Here is a 23028-nt window from a genome sequence, read left to right on the forward strand (position 1 = left end):
CACTAGAGACAGGGTGTATTTCAAACTAAATCAAAGGTTTACTAAAGGGATACTATTTACGTAAGGGAATATTGATACTTATATTGGAGTCTCAAAGGGTCTGATGAGTCAAGGGACTCTTGTTGACAGTGGCCTCTAAATGACTTTTACCTCAGGCCAAATTCTCCAAGCCTCCACCCCAGCCAATTCTTCCTACAACTCTGTCCAGCTACGGAGAACAATCTGCCTCTGTATCTCAAGCACCCCTGGTTGAACTTCTGGCTGCTTGGACAGTTTAGCTCACTAGTGTAACCTCCCTCTGGTAATAGCTTTATATAGGGCAGCGTCTCAGACTACCTCAGCCACTGGCAACCTTCCCTGAACTTCCCCAGACAAGTATAAATAACACACCGGGAGTTAACATGCAGGCCTCAATTCCCCCCTCAGCTATTATCTGGTCTTATTCTTCACACTTTCCTCCTCAGCACCTTTCTTCCCACCAAATCCTCAACTGTCAAAATCACAACTGTCTCTTTGACTTCCAGCTAACTCCAGACTCCTCAGACTGAATTTACCTGAACCAGGCCCTGCCCAAGAAAGTTTCGCCCAAAAACTACTGTTTGTTGCATGGGCTTGCGACATCTGAACAGTACAAGGCCTCAAACTCTTGTCACAGAGGACACAGGAGTCATTTCTCCCCCTCTTTCCAAACACAAACACGTATCTGGCATTTCTCCACAGGTGCTGTTTCTCCTCAAACAGCAAAACAATGCTCTTGCCCATCCAAATGGTCACCGAAATGTACTGAGTTGTGGACCCTGACTTGCAATCCTCAGGAAAAACAAAAAACATGTTGTCAATTTGCTTTTGGGTTGACCTTCCACAACCACCCACATTCAGTGTTTCTCAAGAAGGTTCCTCAACCCTCTGGAGAGGCATTTTGGGGGGTGAGGTGGGGAAAGTTGGCTTCTGCTTTCAGTACTCAGGAAGAGCCCTCCAAGCCAATATCTGGGCACTGGTTTCATTTTTATTTGGGAGCCTAGAGCAGGCTTCCTCCACCTCGGCCCTCCAGATGTTTTGAGACTACAATTCCCACCATCCCTGACCACTGGTCCTGCTAGCTAGGGATCATGGGAGTTGTAGGCCAAAAACATATGGAGGGCCGAGGTGGAGGAAGCCTGGCCTAGAGTTTCCATCTGCAAATAACTGGTACCTTCAGGGCTTTTGTTTTTAAGAAACAACAATAATAACACTGGGCTGTTTCAGATAACCACAGAATTCGTACCTGAATGTAATCACCTGCTATAAAGAGTAAAAGCAAAGCTATCCTTCTTGGGGCGACAGAGAAGCTTCTCTTTTTGCTGTTGAGGCAGGAGTGCTCAGGATAGTTCAAAACACGCCTTACATGGATTAAATTAAATGGGCTAAATTTATCTTTGTACTTTAGATCAGAGACTTAGATGTCATGTATAATTACACGATACCCTCCAAATAATACCTTGCGGAGAGAAAAAGAAATACATTTTATCTTTAGCTCAATTGGTTTGCTGATGCTTTGCCAGGGGTAACCATATACTATGAAGCACATAATCTCTTCTTAATTATTCATTTGCATTTACCGGAAAGATTTTTTTTTATTATGGATAATATACATTTGAACATTCATTTGCAATTAATACTGCTAATGAGTTACCAGCATGTTCCTAAGAGCAATCCTAGACTCTAGTTATGCCAGCAGAATCTAGCAGAAACCCTGCTATGTTGCAGGTAGAATTCCAAACATGACAGGGAAGCTAGGGGATTGCTCCTAAAACAGACTGTTGTGGGTAGAATAGCAGACCCTCCAAGCGTCCCTGTTTTCCAGGGAATGTCCTGGATTTACAGAAGCCATTCCGGTTTTTTATTTGATCCTGGAATGTCCTGCTTTCCTATACAGTGGTACCTCTGGTTGCGGACATGATCCGTTCTAGGGTGCCATTCGCACCCCAAGAAGTCCGAAACCAGAACAGCGCTTCTGCACATGTGCGAAGCATGATAGACCGCTTCTGCGCATGTGCAAATACTGCAGAATGCTTCTGCGCATGTGCGAACTGTGCAGAACGCTTTTGCGCATGCGCACGCAGCAAAACCCGGAAGTAAATATTTCCAGGTTTGCCGCATTCTTAAGCCCCCAAAAAACATGAAGCGTTCGCAAGAAGAGGTATGACTGTATTTTCATCAGAGAAATGTTGGAGGGTATGGAGTAATGCGACCCCTGAGCCAAGGAGATAAGTAACTATACAACCTTTAGAAGACACCTGAAGGTTCGTTCCCATGTGGCTGGACTTGACCTGTTACCATTTTAATTTCCCTTTAAGAGTGCATTGCATTGTAATCAAAATGGCAGCAGGGGTGAATGTGTGTGGGGCCTGCTTGCCTGCAGGTTCTGTCCCTAAGGTTTGTTGGGCACACTTATTAATAATAATAGTAATAAATTTTATTTATATCCCACCCTCCCCGGCCAGAGCCGGGCTCAGGGCAGCTAACACCAGTAAAATTACAATAAAAACATAATAGAAAAAAACACACCAATTTAAAATAGAGGTTAAAATGCAATTTAAAATGCAGCCTCATTTTAAAAGTAGCCCATCAATCAAAATTGTAAGGGGAGGGAAACAAGGGTCAGACTGAGTCCAAACCAAATGCCAGGCGGAACAGCTCTGTCTTACAGGCCCTGTGGAAAGATGTCAAGTCCCGCAGGGCCCTAGTCTCTTGTGAAAGCGTTCCACCAAGTCGGGGCCAGTACTGAAAAGGCCCTGGCCCTAGTTGAGGCCAATCTAACCACCTTGCGACTTGGGACCTCCAAAATGTTATCATTTGTGGACAGCTATTGCAGGAAAGTATTACATATTGAAGGGCATGCTACAGTTCTACTCATTTCAGGGAAATTGCGCCACTGAATGGTGAATAATTTCAAGAAGCATAGCTATGCTACTCTGTTACAGAAAACACAAAACCAGAGCCTTGCTCCTTAGAAGACCAAGAGATTATTTGATACCGCTTCTCGGTAGAATTTGACCAATTATAATTTAATTTCTCTTCCCAGTATAAAGCGGAAGGGAAGAAAATGGAGTATTAAGCATTTGGGGGCCAGCTAATGGGCCATCGACTCTGAAAGGTTTTTCTGTAGGAAACCTTTAAAAAGAAAGTACAGTAAATTAAGACTGCTTTTAGTTTTCTAGAGTATGTTGCGCCCTCTGGTGGGTGATCATGTTCAGAAGTGCTCATAAGGTGACTAAGTAAAGTGAGAAAGCTGCTGGAATTCCTTGTGTCTGATTTAAAAACACATCAGAAAGACATATAAAATAAAAAATAAAAATTCAGAGTGCCTAGATCCTAAAGTCTTGAGATAAAAGATGAGACACAGGCTGGAGGTGATGCTGGGCTGACTTTTGAACATGAAAATGCAAGATTATTTTTCAATGTTCAAAGGCCTCCTCTTTGGTGTATGTAGGATGAGTTAAGAGACCTAAGGCTGCTGCCCTTTTTTCACTACTTCAAAATAGTGCAGCAGGTGCATTGCATCCAAAAAGTCCAAGGTCTGATACCTGACATCTCCAATAAGCAGGATGTTTTGTCGTCATGGTCCGGGTTACAGGCAGTCAGAGTCCTGGCATGGTATGTCGGGACCAGGGTAGAGGTCAGAAAGTGGGAATCAGCAGTCCAGAGTCAGCAGTCCAGGGGTCAGGAAGCCAAGAGTCCAAGGGTCAGGATACCAGGAGTCAGAAAGCCAAAGCACAGCTAGGTGGGTAGCACATTGCTGTGGCAAAGAGCCAGAGGGAAAGGCTGGTCTTATATACCCCTCCCAGCCCTTGCCACCAGGTGCTACAGGCATAGCTGTCAACTTTCCCCTTTTCTTGTGAGGAATTCGGAATGAGGGAATTTCCCTTAAAAAAAGGAAAATGTTGACAGCTATGGCTACCAGTCTTCTGTCAAGTCTCACCTGTGCGGCTGCGCCTCGCCCTTCCAGGCCAAACTCAGGAAGGCCCCAGTCCTGCGAGGCACTACCAGTCACAGGGACTAGCTCCTGCAGGCACTCCTGACATTTGTAGCAGGACCCAGCTACAGTGGTACCTTGGGTTAAGTACTTAATTTGTTCTGCAGGTCCGTTCTTAACCTGAAACTGTTCTTAACCTGAAGCACCACTTTAGCTAATAGGGCCTCCTGCTGCTGCCGCGCCGCCACAGCACGATTTCTGTTCTCATCCTGAAGCAAAGTTCTTAACCCGAGGTACTATTTCTGGGTTAGCGGAGTCTGTAACCTGAAGCGTATGTAACCTGAGGTACCACTGTAATTGGTAGACAATGTCCTGCTAGATGAGCCAACGGTTTGAGTTAGTAAAATGCAGCATGCTACTTGTAAGTAAATCCCATTGAATCCAGCGGGGGTTTACTTCTGAGTATACAGGCATTGCATCAGAGCGGATTAAAGGTAACTCAGGAAATCCTGAACAATTGATAGGTAGCTGTGCGCTCCCACCCATGTGATGCATTTATTAATACTGACTGTATTCAGCATGATAAGCCTCGGTTTTTTATTTGATTTTCATTTCTTTGAAATCCTGCTCTTTAAGGATCTTAAACAAACATGCCACAGAACCTGGCTTTGTCTTTTATCAATATTCCTAGAGCCTCTAATGCAAGTAAGTTTGTATGGGCCAAGCCATCTTGGTTTCCCTTAATTACACTTGGCAGAACCTCAGACTTTTTAGAAACACACTTTGGGAAAACCAGTCTGAAAGCAGCAGAGTAATGTTCCGGCAGTTTCTCTTGGGCAACGATAAGAAATTACATAAGACGTGTCCGATGGCAAAAATCGTGCAGTATAATCTTAATTTCTTTACATATAAAAAAGTAGAAACATTTAAAAATGTTAAAATCAGAATGATATGCAATATGGATGGTTTGCTTATACAGAGAAAAATCTGAACAGAGACATTGGATTCTTATCTCATTATACATGACTAAGCCATTTCTCACCTTCTCACCCCTTGCCTTTTCCTGTAAGACCTATTACAGTCATTAAGAGTCGTCAACAGACTCATCTCAGCTATCTGCCAATCTCCCATTCCCACCACCCTTCTGAGTAATACCCCTCCCCACCTTCTCACTATATAGAAGGATCTGGCAACTTCTGTTTCAGTGTATCTGAAGAAGTGTGCATGCACACGAAAGCTCATACCAAGAACTAACTTAGTTGGTCTTTAAGGTGCTACTGGAAGGAATTTTTTATAGAGAAAAATCTGTATCATTGAATTGAAGGAACATCTCTACCCTCATTGTTCAGCCTGGACACTGAGGTCCAGCTCTGAGGGCCTTCTGGAGGCTCCCTCCTTGTGAGAAGTGAGGTTACAGGGAACCAGGCAAAGGGCCTTCTTGGTAGTGGGGCCCAGCCTGTGGAACCCCCTCCCACCAGACGTCAAGGAAATAAACAACTACCGTGGAACCTCGGTTGTCAAATGTAATCCGTTCCGGAAGACCGATTGACTTCTGAAATGTTCAACAACCGAGGCGCAATTGCCAGTTGGGAAAATCCATTGAAAAAATGAAGAAACACACCTCGGAAGCCGTTCAACTTCCAAGGCGCATTCGAAAATGAAAGCATTCACTTCTGGGTTGTCGGCTTTCAAAAGCCGAAATGTTTGACTTTCGAAGCATTTGACAACGGAGGTTCTACTGTATCTGACTTTTAGAAGACATGTGAAGGCAGCTCTGTTTAGGGAAGTTTTTATGTTTGATGTTTTATTGTGTTTTTAATATTCTGTTGGGAGCTGCCCACAGTGGCTGGGGAAACTCAGCCAGATAGGCGGGGTATTATTATTATTATTATTATTATTATTATTATTACTACACACTTTATCAAAAGATCACATTTTATGGAGCACTATAATAAAAACATAATAACAGACAGCATATTAATAAAATAATCACAACAACAGTCCCCCACCCACAGCTCTAACTGGCCACAGATTATTTAATGGCCAAAGGCCTGGGTAAAGAGGAATGTTTTTATCTGGTGTCTAATGACATTGTACTGATGGTGCCAGGCGAGTCTCTCTGGGGAGAGCATTCCACAAACAGGGAGCCATCCCAAAAAAGACCCGTTCTTGTGTTGCCACCCTCCCAACCTCTCAAGGAGGGGGTAGATAGAGAAGTTCTTGGATGAGAAGGCCTTGGATGACAAGTTCTGGGTCCGGATCGGTTCATATGGGGAGAGGTGGTCCTTAAGGTGTTGGGGTCCTGATCCACGTAAGACTTTATAGGTCAGAACCAGCATTTTGAAGTGGGCCCCAAAACGAATTGGCAGCCAGCGAAGTTGGGACCAGGCTTGACTTTTTGCTTGCCTGGAAAGAGGACAGAGAGGAACATGTGAGTGTGAATGAACTAACCTACTGTACAAAGGGAAAATTCACACTTGTTGCATTGCCCACTTTTTTTGCCTCTTGCCCTGCCCACCACTGGATTGGTCCAGAGGGGAAAGTGGTCCTTAGGGAACCTTTTCATCCCATCTCTACCATAGCAGATACAGTACTTGTTCTGCTAGCACAGCAGCTGTGTATCTCTGCACCCCCATCATTGCATAATTGGTATCTAGGATTTTTCTGCCTGTTGTTAAATCACAGCAAACAGGTATGTGTTGCAATAACTACTGAATAATACAGCAATATCTTTTCTTAAGGCTATAAGAACCGCACATTGTTTTTTAATATTAAAAAATACAACTTTCTTGTTGTGGTCTGGATATCGCTGGCAAATTTTCTGTATCCCAGAGCCATGGAAGCAATTTTTCTAATTATTCATCTGATCTTGTCAGCCAGATAATGTTTTGATCTGGCTAGTGATTCCACCCCCACCCCCAGTTAGGGCACTTTCCAAAACTTGGTTGTACCACTGTGAAATTGGCAGATGCTCTTTTAACTTCCAGCAACTGGCAATTAACATTCTAGCTTCTAGAATGACATGTCTCGTTGATATGTCACCAGGTGTTTATCAAAATAATTTTCCTCTGAATGGAAGAAACTCTTTCAGTTTTAAAGTGAGTTGATAACCAGTAATTAGTCTTATTTCAGAGATTATCATTGCCCAAAATTGTTTCAGTTTAGGGCACTCTAACCATATATGTTGGAGCCTTTGGTGAAGAGCCATAACTCATTGATGGAGCATGTGCTTTGCATTCAAAAGGTCTCAGATTCAGTCCAGATGAAGTCACATTTTTTTTGTTGCCTTAGAAAACACATATTGTTGATTATACCTGAAGGAGCATTTCCACCCCTGTCATTCAGCCCAGACACTGAGATCCAGCTCCAAGGGCCTTCTAGCGTTTCCCTCACTGAGAGAGGTGAAGTAATAGGGAACAAGGCAGAGGGCCTTCTCGGTAGTGGCGCCCGCCCTGTGGTTCGCCCTCCCCATCAGACGTCAAGGATATAAATAAATATACAGCTGAAGGCAGCACTGTACTGGGAGTTTTTTTTTTAATTTTTGGTATTTTATTATGTTTTTATATATGTTGGAAGCTGCCAGAGTGGCTGGGGCAACACAGCCAGATGGGTGAGTTATAAAAAGAAGAAGAGGAGGAGGAGGAGCTTTTTTCTGAAAAGGAAACAGAGGCCTGCTAAGAAAGAAATATCTGTCCTAGATTTCAGGTCCCCAGCACACAATTCTGTCTCCCACCATTATGGCAGTTTATTGGGCCCTTTGAGAGCTGTAAAAGCCCTCCACAAAAAGATCTGTAAAACTGTCTCCTTCTTCTTTCTTTCTTCTTTCTCCTCCTCCTTCTCCATTTTATTCATAATTCATACTTGCTCCCTACCAACCCTTTTCTTACTTTGGGCTGCAGCTCCCTTCCGGCATCATTTATTCTTTTCAACAGGTTGGACACTGTAAGTGCTGAGCTATTCTGCCTTCTCTCTGTCACCTGAATAGCATTTCTCCATCTTCTCCACACAGAAGACCTATTATTTCTTGTCCTTCATCTTGCTTCAAACATAGAAGAAACATGCCTGTCAACTGTCCCAGAATATGTGGGACATCTGTCCCAAGAAGAATGGCAACTTAAGTTGAATATACACAACTTGCAGACTTAACATATAGAATAAGAGAACAAGAAGCGCATATGTTTAAAGACTGGAAAACGTTTATTGAATATATGGGGAATACCGGTGTACAGCTGAAAATGCTGGCAGCATTAAGATAAATTCAACAGTGTAAACAAGTTTTGATGGATGCAGTGATAGAATACTGAATGGTATAGTTTTTGTAAAATATGCAGGAATTTATGATATGTAAAATGAACCATGGAAATAGAAGGGAAGTCATTGATATCTTAAGGATGATGTAGAATAGTATTTTAAATTGTAAAACAGAAAAGTTTATTTTATTCTCATATATGTGTGTGTGTGTGTACGCGCGCGCGCGTGTGAATAAAATATGGGACATCCTGTTTTTTCTCAAGAGAGGACAGTGGTCAAAATGGCCTCCGCAACCTCATGCAATTTGGGGCTGCACTGGTTTTTTTTTTGGGGGGGGGGGACTGGTGCCCCAAGGCACACATTTTCCTAGGAAAGGAACTATACCTGGGGTGCCACCACAAAAAAGGCCTTGATCTGTGCTCCTACCAACATAACTTCCTTTGGTGGTAAGTCCCTCTGAAGCAGATCTTACAAGTAAAGAAACAACACTGAAACATTTTAAGCTACTAATATGAGCATAGCCTGAGTCTAGACTCCTAACAAAGGAATCATCATGTCCCAAGCCAGACATGACCTCTACCCACCCTCTCCCAGCTTACAACACTAGCCAATATTGCTCTGGTCAGTGACATTATCACTCTTGCTCTTGAGAAGAAAAGAGAAACTTGGCTAGTCTTAAGACTTGGGTAAGAAGAAACAACCTACAGTATCGCCTTTCAACCATCCCACCTCCGCACCTGATAAAGATTGGGTAATTGAACATTCTGTCCAGAAAGGTACAGTGTACAAAAGATTCCCAAACAAGAGTGAACTGGAGCTTTAAGCGGCTTTTTTAAAAAAAGTATTGCAAAATGTTCTGCACACCGTTGCTTGTTCAGTCTGTTTACCCTGCAGGTTTCGGGAATCCCTCTTTTCCCCTCCTTTTGTTTAAGAGAATCAAAATAAACATGGGAAGTTAATATTTAGCCTTCCATTCTGTTTATTTTTAGGAGGCAAAGGACTGAGTTTGGACCCATTTGGGCAGCCTGTAACGAAGCAACAATGTCTCCTGTCCCACTAATCTTCTGGATGGTTGCTCTAGCCCACACTGTTCTTGCAGGACGTGGTAAGCATCTCTAATATTTTAACAGGACAAAAAGCAAACAAACCGGTCTGTGATAGCTTAGAGACTGAAATGTAATGTAGTATGAGATTTTGCAAGTAATAACCCATTTTTTCCTGGTGCTCATAGGAGCCAGCTCCTAGGGGCTGCAGGGGCTTCACACCCCCCCCATAAAATATTTGAGGGGACTGGGCCTCCACAAAGTTGATGGGCATTCCCATTCGAATGCTGTGTGTGCACTGCGTCATGGGATTGATTATGCAGGGCAGGGCTAACCTGGGCAAGATGATTCCTATGCTCTGAAGAGTAGTGTGCCTTAATTTCTGTTGGAGCATGCTGGAAGGGACGCGGGTGGCGCTGTGGGTTAAACCACAGAGCCTAGGACTTGCTGATCAGAAGGTTGGTGGTTTGAATCCCCGCAACGGGGTGAGCTCCCGTTGCTCGGTCCCTTCTCCTGCCAACCTAGCAGTTGGAAAGTGCATCAAACTGCAAGTAGATAAATAGGTACATCTCTGGTGGGAAGGTAAACGGCATTTCCGTGTGCTGCTCTGGTTCGCCAGAAATAGCTTAGTCATGCTGGCCACATGACCCGGAAGCTGTACGCCTGCTCCCTCGGCCAATAAAACGAGATGAGCGCCGCAACCCCAGAGTTGGCCACAACTGGACCTAATGGTCTTTCTTGGTCTTTTTTATGCTGGAATGTCACAATATGATCTAAGTCTAACAAGTCACTTAATCTGACCTGCTTTGCTTAGTATGCATCTGCTTCCATCATTTAATTCAGTTCAGGTGTGTTAACCTGGTATATCATGTGAGGCATGTGTTGTAAAAATAAAGACGCCAGCATATGAGAGAAGCTAACTTGACTTTACCTCTCTTAGCAAAAATTTAGCTGCTGGCACTTGTCAGAGAGCCGTAGCCTCATGAACTATGGATTAACTAAATCCCCTTTGCAAATCTGATTGCAAAGGTTATAAATGTGTGGCAAAATCTGGGAAACTGAATTAGTTCGGTATTAATTTCAAGCCTACATTTCTGAAAGCTTTCCTGTTTCTGCTTCTGCATCATCATAAATGGATTGTTAGAATATTAATTTTTAAAAGGCCAGAGTTCAGAAAGCAAGCCACGATGTAGCCTTTAGCAGAAAAAAGTCACATAAAAAGTCAGTGGTAAATATTGTAACATGGTTGTGATTTATTTATTTAGTGGATAGCACCGGGCATGACTTCAGGGACATCAGATGTTTGAAAAGAAGGTGGGGAGATATTCACAAGGGCAGATATAGTTCTGTGAGTGGGCCCTCAAAGAATCCAGTAAAAGAAAGGTGATTTTGGTTGGTACATTCTTATTGATAAAGCTTTCAGCCAAATAATTGGTGAATTATTTCCCCATCAGCACGTGTAGCAAATGGGTCAAGTGTAGATCTTCTCTCTGCCAATTTTCCGGTTTTTTTGGTGGGAGAAACCATATCCTTTCTGCCTCTTTCCTTTGAACTACTCTGAGCAGTAGTGCTAGTCAAGGGGCCCGAGGGTCAACTTCATATACTGATGGAGGTTGATGCGGGATTAAAATGGATCACAGTCCTGCTGCCAGTTATGCCTTCAGTACACCATCTTTATGTGATGAACCAAAGGCACAATGTGCTCATATTATTATTACCTGTTTATTTGGTTGCTTCAAAACATGGGGATGCTATAGCGGTTAATGAATACAAAGCCTTATAAGTACAGTACTTGGTGTCTTCTAGGCTGTCCCAGACCACCTGAAATACCATTGGCTACTGCTGACATACAGAAGGAAGAATTCAATACGGGAGAGGAAATTACATACCACTGTAACCCTGGTTATGTGCCTTACTCAGGCTCAAGGAGCTATACATGCCCTTGGTCTGGTAGATGGCCTATTGTTACATTTAGATGTATACGTAAGTATGTTCTTTCTATAATGTGTCTTGCTGGTTTTTTTGCTTACCATAACCTATTCGAGTAAGAAGTATTCATTTTACAAAATACAAAGCAAACCTTGTACAGTGGTACCTCGGGTTACAGACACTTCAGGTTACAGACTCCGCTAACTCAGAAATATTACCTCGGGTTAAGAACTTTGCTTCAGGATGAGAACAGAAATCGTGCTCCGGCAGTGCAGCAGCAGCGGGAAGCCCCATTAGCTAAAGTGGTGCTTCAGGTTAAGAACAGTTTCAGGTTAAGACCTCCAGAACGAATTAAGTTCTTAACCCAAGGTACCACTGTATTTAGTTAGTATACAGAATCTGTCTGTCTTCAGAAACCCTTTTCTCTAATGCTTGATATCTTGTCCCTACTACCTCAGCAAAAGTATGAGAATTATATTTTATTAACTTCACACTGGAAGAGGCATTACATTATACTCACAGGGTGTGTTTTAGAGCTCAGCTGCGGTAACACTTTGCCACAACGGCTATTTCAAGCACGTGTAATAAGCTTCTGATTTCTGCACTGAAATCACCTGGATATCAGTGTAGATACATCATCACCATCGCCATCATAATTTCCATTGTTTATACTCCGCCATTCTGGCTAGGTTGCCCCAGGCACTCTGGGCGTCTTCCCACACATAAAAACATAATAAAACGTCAAACATTAAAAACTTACTGATACAAGGATGCCTTAAGATTTCTTCTAGAAGTTGTGTAGTCCTTTATGTCCTTGACATCTGATGGGAGGGCATTCCACAGAGAGGGCACCACTGCCGAGAAAGCCCTCTGCCTGGTTCCCTGTAACTTCACTTCTCACAGTGAGGGAACTGCCAGAAGGTCGTCAGAGCTGGACCTCAGTGTCCAGGCTGAAAAATAGGGGTGGGGATGCTCCTTCAGGTATATAGGGCCAAGGCTGTTTAGGGCTTTAAAGGGTCAGAAACACCACTCAGAAATATACTGGGAGCCAGTGAAGATCTTTTAGGATCAGTGTTATATGGTCCTGGCAGATGCTCTCAGTTACAAGTCTAGCTGTTACATTCTGGATTAGTTTTAGTTTCTGAGTCAACTTCAAAGGTAGCTCCATGTAGAGAACATTGCAGTAGCCCAAGATAACCAGAGCATATTCCACTTTGGCAAGACAGAGATGGTGATGTGGTTAAATATAATAGTTTCAAGAAAGTTATATTTAAATGTTTTAACTCAACCTACTGCAAGATGATGTTTGGATAGAAATCTCAACAGGCAGACATTTCCTGGCATAGGCCATTTCTCAAGGTGACCAAAAGCTATCTGTATTCTGTATTCCAGCCTAAAGCTGGATTGAATAAATCAAGGAAAATAGCGCACATCTAGGAAAATCAGGAAGAAAGGTGCAACTATCTTACCCAAGAAAGGAAACTAGCTGGGACTTTTCTGATTCAGTGAGATTTAAAGAAAAAACAAGAAAGAGACAAGAATACATGTGGTTGGTCATAGAATCATAGTACAGTCGTACCTTGGAAGCTGAAGAAAATCCGTTCTGGATTTGACTTCCAAAATGTTTGACAACCAAGGCGTGGCTTCTGATTGGCTGCAGGAGCTTCCTGCATGCAATCAGAAGCCGCGGAGCCACATCAGACATTTGGCTTCCAAAGAATGTTCGCAGACCAGAACACTCACTTCTGTGTTTGCAACTTTTGGGAGCCAAAACATTCGACTCGCAAGTCATTTGGCTTCCAAGGTATGACTGTATTGTAGAGTGGAAAGTACCCTGAGGGTCATTTAGTAAAATGCAGGAAATGTCTGAATCCTGTCCACATCCTCGAGCTATGCAACCTTTTAAAATATCCATACAACAAGCAGTCCTCAGTGGTACATCCCCTCAATTTGTAATAGCTGTGGAATCCAAGGTAGAACAAACCCAAGTAGCGTTGTGCTGTGTTTCACAGCATAGTCACAATGGACCACAAAGTGGTCCGTTTATCGCCATCATATGTTGATCATCCCTTCTAAATAGTTCCTGAGAATTGCTTTTAACAGCTATGCAACGGGCAGAAACAATAGTTAAAGCTTTCCTTGCAAAGATGGGAAAAGCTGTCACTATTGCTTTCTGCCTGCCATGTGGTTGTTAAAAGCATTTCTAAGGGAGGGTCCCTCGTAACGTGAGCCTTGTACAAAACTGAAGTAAGGCAAACAGTTCTGAATGTGACTTTATGATGTGTGACAGGAACAGCTTTTGCACTGTAAGTTGCATCAGAGAAACAACTTAGGAACATTTGAATGCATTATTTCTGTTTTGCCAGTATTGTACGCTGGTTTCAGGAGAGTGGCGAGTCCTACATATCAACTGCTTCCTGATATATTTAACTGCAGGCACCAAAAATTAAACACAGTAGGGTCTCAGACATGCAAAAACAGGTACCTGACCACCACTGAGCTACCACTTTTACTCTGTAGGAGTCCATACTGTTTAGGGATTTGATGTACTCTTCACGTGGTCACACGCTTAAATTCATTGGGTGCTAATCTATCCCCAAGAGATTGTTGTGATTAAAATACGCAGTGGCTCTTTTGGAATGACTTGGATGCCTCTGTTCTGGAAATGAACAAAAATAATGAAACATTGTCTTATACTAAAACAGCAAAAAAATGTTACTACCCTGGACCTTTGGAAAATGGAGAGACGGAACATACAGAACTCACCTACCAGAGTTCTATAAGGTTTTCGTGTCATCCAGGGTAAGTTGTGCGGCGGTGTTCTATTTAAAGGAGCGATTCCAATCCCATGGATTTTTGCTGTCCCCGCCAGGGACAGGTAGCATATAGGCAAGAAGATTAAAACCTCCACGTCCTGCATATGGATCTGGAGAATGTTATGTTATTTTGTCTGAAAAGAAATAAGAACAAATAAACTGTAGTTACAACAAATATCCATGCCCAAATGTCAAAAAGCTTGGCAAGGGCTGCTGAATCTCATTCCAGTGGATGAGATTGCTCTTACTTGGCCATCTGTTGGCGTAGGAGTATGTAAGCTTCTGATTTAACACAGAATTGTTCAGTGAGTTATACGTAGCTTAGGCTATATTACACATTTTGGTGTTAATTGGCAAAAGTGAGAATAGCCTCAAAGGCGACTCTTGGCAATTTTCTAAGTATCTATAAAGTATGAAGTAAAAGAAACAGCACCAAAATCAAGGCCATCACTGGGCCATATTAGAAACTCCATGTGAGATACTCGACCCAGCTGGTTTTGGGTTTTTTGTCAATCACGAGTGCAAAATATTTTTTAAAACTGCTGTTATAGATGTTTTTTATTTCTCAGGTATATTCTTCAAGGGAAGGAAACCGCCCAATGCCTGGTAGATGGACAGTGGAGTGAAAAATTACCCAAATGCCAACGTATGTGAGAAATGGGTTCGTTTTGTGTATGAAGATGTTATTTGAAGGACTGACCTACTCATGGGGCTATCAAATGTAGCAACTTTTGTACATGTGTAATGTTAAGACATCCTGGATAAAGGTCTGGGTATCGTGATGTCTTGGAACCAGGTTATTTGAAGGACTGCCTGAACTCCTGTCAGATTAGCTCATCATGGAGGCCTTGCTTGTGGGACCGCTAGTTAAGGTCCAAGGTCCATCAGGTTGGTGCTTGCAGGAGATAAGACCTTCTCAGTGACGGAATTCCCTTCGCACAGGAAGTGCGCTTAGCTCAATTGTTTTTAAATGACACACAGAAAAACCCAGCTTTTCACATTCACTTTTAACTGATTAATTTGAGGTTCGTCTAGGGTATTAAGCATGATTTAACAGCTGGTGCTGTTTTTCTGTTCTATTTTCTATAATACAGCTACTTTTTAGAGAGAATTGTGAAATTTTCTTTTCATGTGTGTTTATGATATGAACCACCTGTGTGGTCTTGAAAGGTTATGTACAATTTCTTAAATAGATACTGTATGGGTACCTTTTCCATTCAAAACAGTAGAGTCATACTCTCAAAATAGATAATTGTACAGTGCTTCTACATCCCCCCCCCCCATCTGTTCTGGATTACCTCTCAATTCACTGCAGATGATTGTGTGTGTTTGTGTGTGCAGGAGGAAAATTCTTTTCCCAGAGTGGAAGTCATTCTGCGTCTGCAATTATTTCATTGGATTCAATCCATTGGTCTCACACAGCACTTTTGATAGCCACATATTGCGAAGTACCCAATCTCCGCCCCTATTTCCATATTTTTCATATGCTTCTGTGTTCCTGATACATCTCCCAATGATAAAAGAGATATAATCTGAGCAAGCAGCTTGCATTTTAAACTCACCTAAATCATAGCACCATCATGACTACAGGAATAATTTTTTTTATTGCTGATTCTATTTCGTTGCAGAAAAGGTTCGTGTATTTTAAAAATGTAAATAGTAAAATGAGTTTCTGCAATCAGGCCAATATCTAGCCAGCCATACTCTTAACAGGGCTTGTTTCTACTGCTTTACAGGTAGTCATTGGGGGCAGGGGGAATTCAGCAAGGCCCTTGATTTTGGCCCTGAGGTTCAGCTCTAGCTGCAACACTGCTTTCAAGCAAGCCTGTGCAGAGCTTGTCTAAGGCCCGGGGGTGAGAGTCTTGTTAGAATAAAGTTATAAACATTCCTGGCATGACAGCGTAAACCTCCTTAGCCCTCCAAGGCCAAGGCAATGTGTACCCGGCTGCCCCACACTCTGCATGGGCCTGCTTTCAAGTATAGTTATACCTTGGAAGTCAAACACAATCCGTTCTGGAAGTCCATTCGACTTCCAAAATGTTCGGAAACCGAAGTGCGGCTTCTGATTGGCTGCAGGAAGCTCCTGCAGCCAATCGGAAGCAGCGGAAGCCACGTCGGACGTTCGGCTTCCAAAAATAGTTCGCAAACCAGAACACTCGCTTCCAGGTTTGCGGCGTTCGGGAGCCAAAACGTTCGAGAACTAAGCTGTTTGAAAACCAAGGTACAACTGTATTAGAACTCTCTCTCAGTTCTTAGAAAGAGAAACCTTTTTTAAAAAAAATGATGGGGAAGACACTTGTTTTATTTTCTCTTTGTAAGAAATGAATCAGCATCACCCTTGGTGGTGAGTTATGTGAAGTACCAATTATACCCCATGTATATTTGAAGTCCCCTCCCCTTTAATCCCTGAATGGCTACATTTCCCACTGATCTTTTACAATATCCGTGAAACTAATATTGGCTAAACATATCCAAAAGTGAGCTTCAATATAGGAACAGAAATATATTGGGGGCCTCAGTGTGTTTTGGGGGAAAGCCTGCAGACTTGGTGTACAGTTGCCGTGTTTTGGTCTTTCACATTTACAATTCTCTTTAAGAGAAGTGCACTAGATGCCCACTCAATCCTTCCAGCCACCTAAGCTTATGTTAACTAATCAAGAGATTTTTTTTACAGGCGAAGCAAATACTCCAACGTATCAGAATGAATTCCGTAAGAACAGGAGTGTTTTATAAGTTATTTAGCCAAATAGGCACAAGAGTAAAGTTTTTACACTGCGTCAAATAAATTTGCTTTTTTCCTTTTTCCTCCAGCTGTCGTTTGTCCTCCACCTCCAGTTTCTGAATTTGGAGCCCTTTCTTACCGTAAACTTGTCCCTGGAAATGTATCAGTCTTCCAAGACGTAATCAAGTTTGAGTGCTTACCGCCTCTTGCTTTGTTTGGAAACGAAACAGCCAAATGTCTGGCCAGTGGAAACTGGAGTGAACTACCTGAATGCAGGTGTAAGTCCTCTAAATATAATGTTGCTATTTGAAAGACTGCTTGGGTATGCAAATTCTATCTTTTTGCCTTCCCCCCATGGCCTCTAAACCATAGCAATCTTTTTCTTCCCCCTAACACAGCCGTAGAATGTCCATATCCAGAGCAAATAGAAAATGGGTTTATAAACTTTGCTCTTCGTCGTACTTACAAATACAAAGAATCTGTGCAATATGGCTGTAATCCTCCATATGTACTGGATGGGGCTTCAGAATCCAGTTGTGAAAAAACAGGAACCTGGTCAATGAAACCAGCTTGCAGAGGTAAAACTTAGCATCTGATGTATCTAACCATACGGCGGCTTTTCATTTTTGAAAAAGTGACCCAGGGAGGAATTCAGCGTAGCACTAGAGCAATTGTTTTCTGAGCGCAAGCTTTTCAGTTTGCCAAATAGTATGATCCCTTTCCTTCTCCCTTTGTGCACTGTTCTGGTAATTCTACAAAACCGCACACTCCTATCAGTTTCGGGGAGTGAAGGGGTGCATTTGAGGGGGGGAGCCTTGTTGTGGACATTCTCGTATGGCCTTCCACAAGCGGAACTAGTTCGTGGAATCCCGTTCCCAGCTTTTCGGATATCTTTATGTCATAAAGCTTATGTATTTTTCATGCAATCATAAAAGTCAGCCGGTTGTGAGACAATGAACCTAGACTGTAAATACAAATCAGTGTTGCCTGTTGTGCTGTATATGAATTCAGCATCTGTAAGCTCATAACTCTTGAGCTACCCTCTGTATAGATGCCCATTAGGACTCCCCTGCCAAGTTGTTATGTGTGCCTACCTTAACAAGAACAATTTCACAGTACAACGTGAACACATCCGGGTTGCAGTCTAGGCAAAGCTTCTTGTTGTTGTTTAGTCGTTTAGTCGTGTCCGACTCTTCATGACCCCATGGACCAGAGCACACCAGGCACTCCTTTCTTCCAATGCCTCCTGCAGTTTGGTCAAACTCATGCTGGTAGCTTCGAGAACACTGTCCAACCATCTCGTCCTCTGTCGTCCCCTTCTCCTTGTGTCCTCAATCTTTCCCAACATCAGGGTCTTTTCCAGGGAGTCTTCTCTTCTCATGAGGTGGCCAAAGTATTGGAGCCTCAGCTTCAGGATCTCTCCTTCCAGTGAGCACTCAGGGCTGATTTCCTTCAGAATGGATAGGTTTGATCTTCTTGCAGTCCATGGGACTCTCAAGAGTCTCCTCCAGCACCATAATTCAAAAGCATCAATTCTTTGGCAATCAGCCTTCTTTATGGTCCAGCTCTCACATCCATACATCACTACTGGGAAAACCAAAGCTAGATGTTATTAATGTGGTCCATTGTTTTGAGTGGGGCTTAGAAACATTTACCAGACCCTTAAATATATATCATGTATATTTATAATGATACATAATAGTTATCTACAATAGGTGTAATCTTACAGTTGTCAGTAGTAGACATCGCTTCTTGCACGTGATCTGCTGCTTAAGAACATGTAAGCAATGCTAGAGGGACAGAACCCTTTTGTCAATGCAGATAGAAGAGGTTGCTAGGAAAATAACAATGATTACTCGAGGAGGCTCTATCAAGCCAATTTTGCTTGATTTATTCATAAAGTCATTTGTCTGAATAATGATGTCATTCACCCCATAAGTGCATTTGTATTATTGCTGAAGCATCTGACTGATCCAAGATATGTGCTTGTTCAACCATACTGTTCGTATCTCTTTCCCACCCCCTTGTAGCACCATGTGCCATACCAGTAAAAAGGGCTACAGTATTATACAATGAGCAGAAACTAAAGGTGCAAGACCATCTCAGGGATGGAATAAAACATGGTGAGACCATCTGGTTTTTCTGCAAAAATAAAGAACAGCAGTGTAGTTACACGGTACCTACTCAGTGCATAGATGGCACTCTTTCGGTCCCTGCCTGTTTCAAAGGTAAGATCAAGCTGGGTTTCCCACCCCCTTTTTGGAAAATAAAATTTTGAAAATCATTTCTTGTGGTCCATACAAGCAAGTCCATACAAGCAAGCCTAGCTCGTCCGTCCTGGGTAGAATCTACACACGTTAAAAATGTTGTGAAAATGCTTTTTTTTTTTTAAAAAAAAATCGTTTTGAAAAATGCATTATATTTGCTTTAGCTCACAGTCACCATCTAGTGTCACAATTGAATATTGCACTTTACAACACATTCAAAACGTTTTACAGTGGTACCTCGGGTTAAGTACTTAATGCGTTCTGGAGGTCCGTTCTTAACCTGAAACTGTTCTTAACCTGAAGCACCACTTTAGCTAATGGGGCCTCCCGCTGCTGCTGGCATGCGATTTCCGTTCTCATCCTGAAGCAAATTTCTTAACCCAAGGTACTATTTTTGGGTTAGCAGAGTCTGTAACCTGAAGCATCTGTAACCTGAGGTACCACTGTATTGCATTCCGATTTTCCCAGACAAAAAGGAAATGGCTTTGCCTGCGAAATAGTTAACCTGAAGTGTCTGTAACCTGAAGCGTATGTAACCCGAGGTACCACTGTACTTGCAGCTGTATAGCTGAGTCCCTAATCTCTCCTAAACAGCAATGGAAGTAGAGCAGGGGTCAGCAAACTTTTCCAGCAGGAGGCCGGTCCACTGTCCCTCAGACCTTGTGGGGGGCCGGACTATATATTTTTTGGGGTGGGGGGATGAACGAATTCCTATGCCCCACAAATAACCCAGAGATGCATTTTAAATAAAAGGACACATTCTACTCATGTTAAAACATGCTGATTCCAGGACTGTCCGCGGGCCGGGTTTAGAAGGTGATTGGGCTGGATCCGGCCCCCGGGCCTTAGTTTGCCTACCCATGGAGCAAAGCACTAAAAGTACTGATATTGGTTTCAGTCTACAGAACTGACCTGATGGACCCGTGTTGTAGATTTTTTTTTTTTGCACTTAACAGAGCCAGTGTAAAGGGTTAGCCCATGTGGTTGAGCATCTGGCAAGGGCCCACATCCCTGCAGAGTTAGCCCACTGATGAGAGCCCAATGAAATGATCTATGTGAGGGTCCTACAAACTCAGAGCTGGTCATTTTTTTAAAAAGCCAAGTCTACAGTGGTATCTCAGGTTAAGTACTTAATTCGTAGTACAGTGGTATCTCAGGTTAAGTACTTAATTCGTTTTTAACCTGAAACTGTTCTTAACCTGAAGCACCACTTTAGCTAATGGGGCCTCCTGCTGCTGCTGCACCGCCGGAGCACGATTTCTGTTCTCATCCTGAAGCAAAGTTCTTAACCCGAAGTACTATTTCTGGGTTAGCGGAGTCTGTAACCTGAAGCGTCTGTAACCTGAGGTACCACTGTATTGCATTCCGATTTTCCCAGACAAAAAGGAAATGGCTTTGTCTGCAAAATAGTTATTTGCATTAGATTCCGCCCCAAACATCCAATGCTGCATTTAGCATATATGTAAATAAGAATCTAATTAAGACAAAACAACCAAGGTAGTTATTTTCTATAGTGTTCATATCCTGAGAGCAGTGCTTTTTTCTGGGGGTCACCCCCCCAAACATTTTGTGAATCTTTGTACTTTTGTCCATTTACTGTATTAATTTCCCCTGATTTGAACTATAAAATGGTGATTTTCTTGAGTCAAAATGAGAGTACCCCTAAACATTTTTTTAAAGAAAAAAAAGCACTGCCTAAGAGACAGCTCCCATCCTTGCCTAGCACAGAGCTTGGATAAGTGGCATAAGAGAAGAATTTAGGTTATCCACCTGCCTAATTTATTTCCTTCCTAAATTGACTTCAGAAACACTGGCTGATATACAAATCAATATGGCTAACCTGATCCAAAACACCCACCCACCCCACTCACACACGAAAACAAAGATCACCACAGCCAATCACAAACAAACAATCACACCCTAGGCCAACCCCAACCTCTCTCACCACCAAAGGAACACAAGTGAACAACACAAACAACGCTGACACCAAACACTACATACATTAATCATAATAGAAACATCGCCACCCGACCCCACCCCCACCCATCTACCCTCCCTCCACCCCCTTTCCCCCCCTTTTCTTCTTCTCCCCCTAATGTCTCAACAAATGAAACAGATTTGTAAAAATTCTACATGGAAAAAAAATACGAGGCATTACACTTACTTCTGTAAAACATGAAAATCCTTAAAAAAAATTTTTTTTTAAAAGAAACACTGGCTGACTCTTTTCACTTCAGGGCTGGTATTAGAGAAGCATGGTTCTTGAGCCCAAATATACATGTAGAGGGAAGCCCGAATTTATGTATAAACATATAAACAAATTCAGGTGGCAAGCACATACAAGGGGCTGTATCAAACATGGTTTCCGTGAACTGACTTCTGCTCAGAAATTATCTTCCTCCACCTAAAGGCTCTCCAAAGGGTTGGGAGAACCTACCAAACATTGCAGGCTGTCTTATGGGGCTACCGTGGGGAAGGGAATCGACTGAAATCAGGAACTTTGTGTGAGCATTGCACAATTCCTATGCCAGATTTCCAGCAATTCCTTTCTTTTTGTGGGGCATAGGAGGCTGTAGCTGGGAGGACAAGAAAGGAAAATTTGTCTGGGGGAGCTGCCTTTTGCTCATGCAACATTGGATGCATCTCAGTATTCCCCCGCCCCCCGAATGATTAAACCTTAATAATTTTATTTGGTATAGCTTTATTTGGAAAAAGAAAAATGCTATACTTTTGCCTGTTAATATACTAAGTTACTTCATCTTTTGCATGGACTGATGATCACTGTTCTGCCCATCTGTACACAAAGCATATGAATGTATGTGTATCATATTTTGAGTTATACGTATCTTAACGAAATGTTCATTTTTTTCTTGAATAGAACGTGGGTGGCTTTCAACCTTGGTGAAAACAGATGTAGCAGACATGACACCATGCGAGAACATCAATTGAAGAGGATATCTCCAAGTGTTGTTTGAAAAAGGATCCACATGAATGGTGCAACAGAGTTCCGTCTAGATAAAACCTACATGCAATGCAAGCACAACCCTACCAGCTTATTCTAAACTGCCCCTTTAAAGCAACTTTCCATCAAAATTGCCTTTAAGCTACATCATCTTGTGCTAATTTTGTCCTCATTCTTTTTAAGAAACATGCTTTTAGCCTGCCTACAGGAAATAAACATGTAGCCGTTAACATACAGTTGAAAAGCTGCGTGAACCAGCAATAGTTGATTGCTCTGTTAATGTAACCAGGGTCTCTCTTTGTGGCAAATCAGTTTCAAGTATGATGTAATTACATAACATTGCATTATTAGGTTTTAAATAATTTTCTTGATGAAAATGTTGTTAATTTGTGAGCTGGGCTAGAAAGGGCTAGCAACAAAGGGAGCTGACTACTGTTTTCTCCAGACTTCACCCAGCACAAGCGCATCAGGGTATCTGCTACCTGAATGATCCGCTGTAGCCTTGTGGAATGGAACTTCCCCCAGGAGACACAGCCTGTGGAGGCAATCATTGTCCCTTGTAGCTGGGCTAGGAGAAAAACATCTGGGTTTTGAAACAAGATCTCTCTCATCCCTGTGTATCTTAAAAGACATACCTGTGGCAGGCTCACAGTGTTCGTCTGTGTGTCTATCCATGCTCCCAGGTGCAGCATGAGCTGTGCAGGTGTCAGCTGGCTATTTTTTAGATTAATGTGGAAACAGTCCCCAGTCCCCTCCAGATCCTGCTGTCCCTGGGAGCCTGGTCTGATCAGGATGTTGGCTAAATAAGCAAATGCATGGACCACCTATTTCCTCAGACAAGCCACAACTGCTACAAATACCTACATGAATACACTCGGTGCTGCACACAAGCCAAATCAGGAGAGTTGTATTCATAGTGAAGTCCCTGGTATGCAAATCTCACATACTGGTGATGAAGCTGATGAAGTGGTATGTGAAGACAGACCTCTGTGAGATCCAATGTGGCTTGGGGCTTTCCAGTACAGTGATACCTCGGGTTAAGAACTTAATTCGTTCCGGAGGTCCGTTCTTAATCTGAAACTG

The 23028-nt window shown here is 42.6% G+C and overlaps 1 protein-coding gene across 1 annotated transcript; it reads left to right on the forward strand.

The window, feature by feature from the left end:
• The first annotated feature begins 9195 nt into the window (after nt 1–9195).
• Nucleotides 9196–22322, forward strand: APOH (apolipoprotein H). The gene is made up of 8 exons (XM_082212714.1): nt 9196–9311; nt 11056–11232; nt 13884–13980; nt 14564–14640; nt 16806–16994; nt 17115–17294; nt 18747–18944; nt 21862–22322. The coding sequence occupies exons 1-8, from the start codon at nt 9248–9250 to the stop codon at nt 21930–21932; spliced, it is 1053 nt and encodes a 350-aa protein (XP_082068840.1). The 5' UTR covers nt 9196–9247; the 3' UTR covers nt 21933–22322.
• Nucleotides 22323–23028: the final 706 nt, after the last annotated feature.

The sequence above is a fragment of the Podarcis vaucheri genome (assembly GCF_965113315.1).
Source record: "Podarcis vaucheri genome assembly, chromosome: 2".
Classification (NCBI taxonomy): domain Eukaryota; kingdom Metazoa; phylum Chordata; class Lepidosauria; order Squamata; family Lacertidae; genus Podarcis; species Podarcis vaucheri.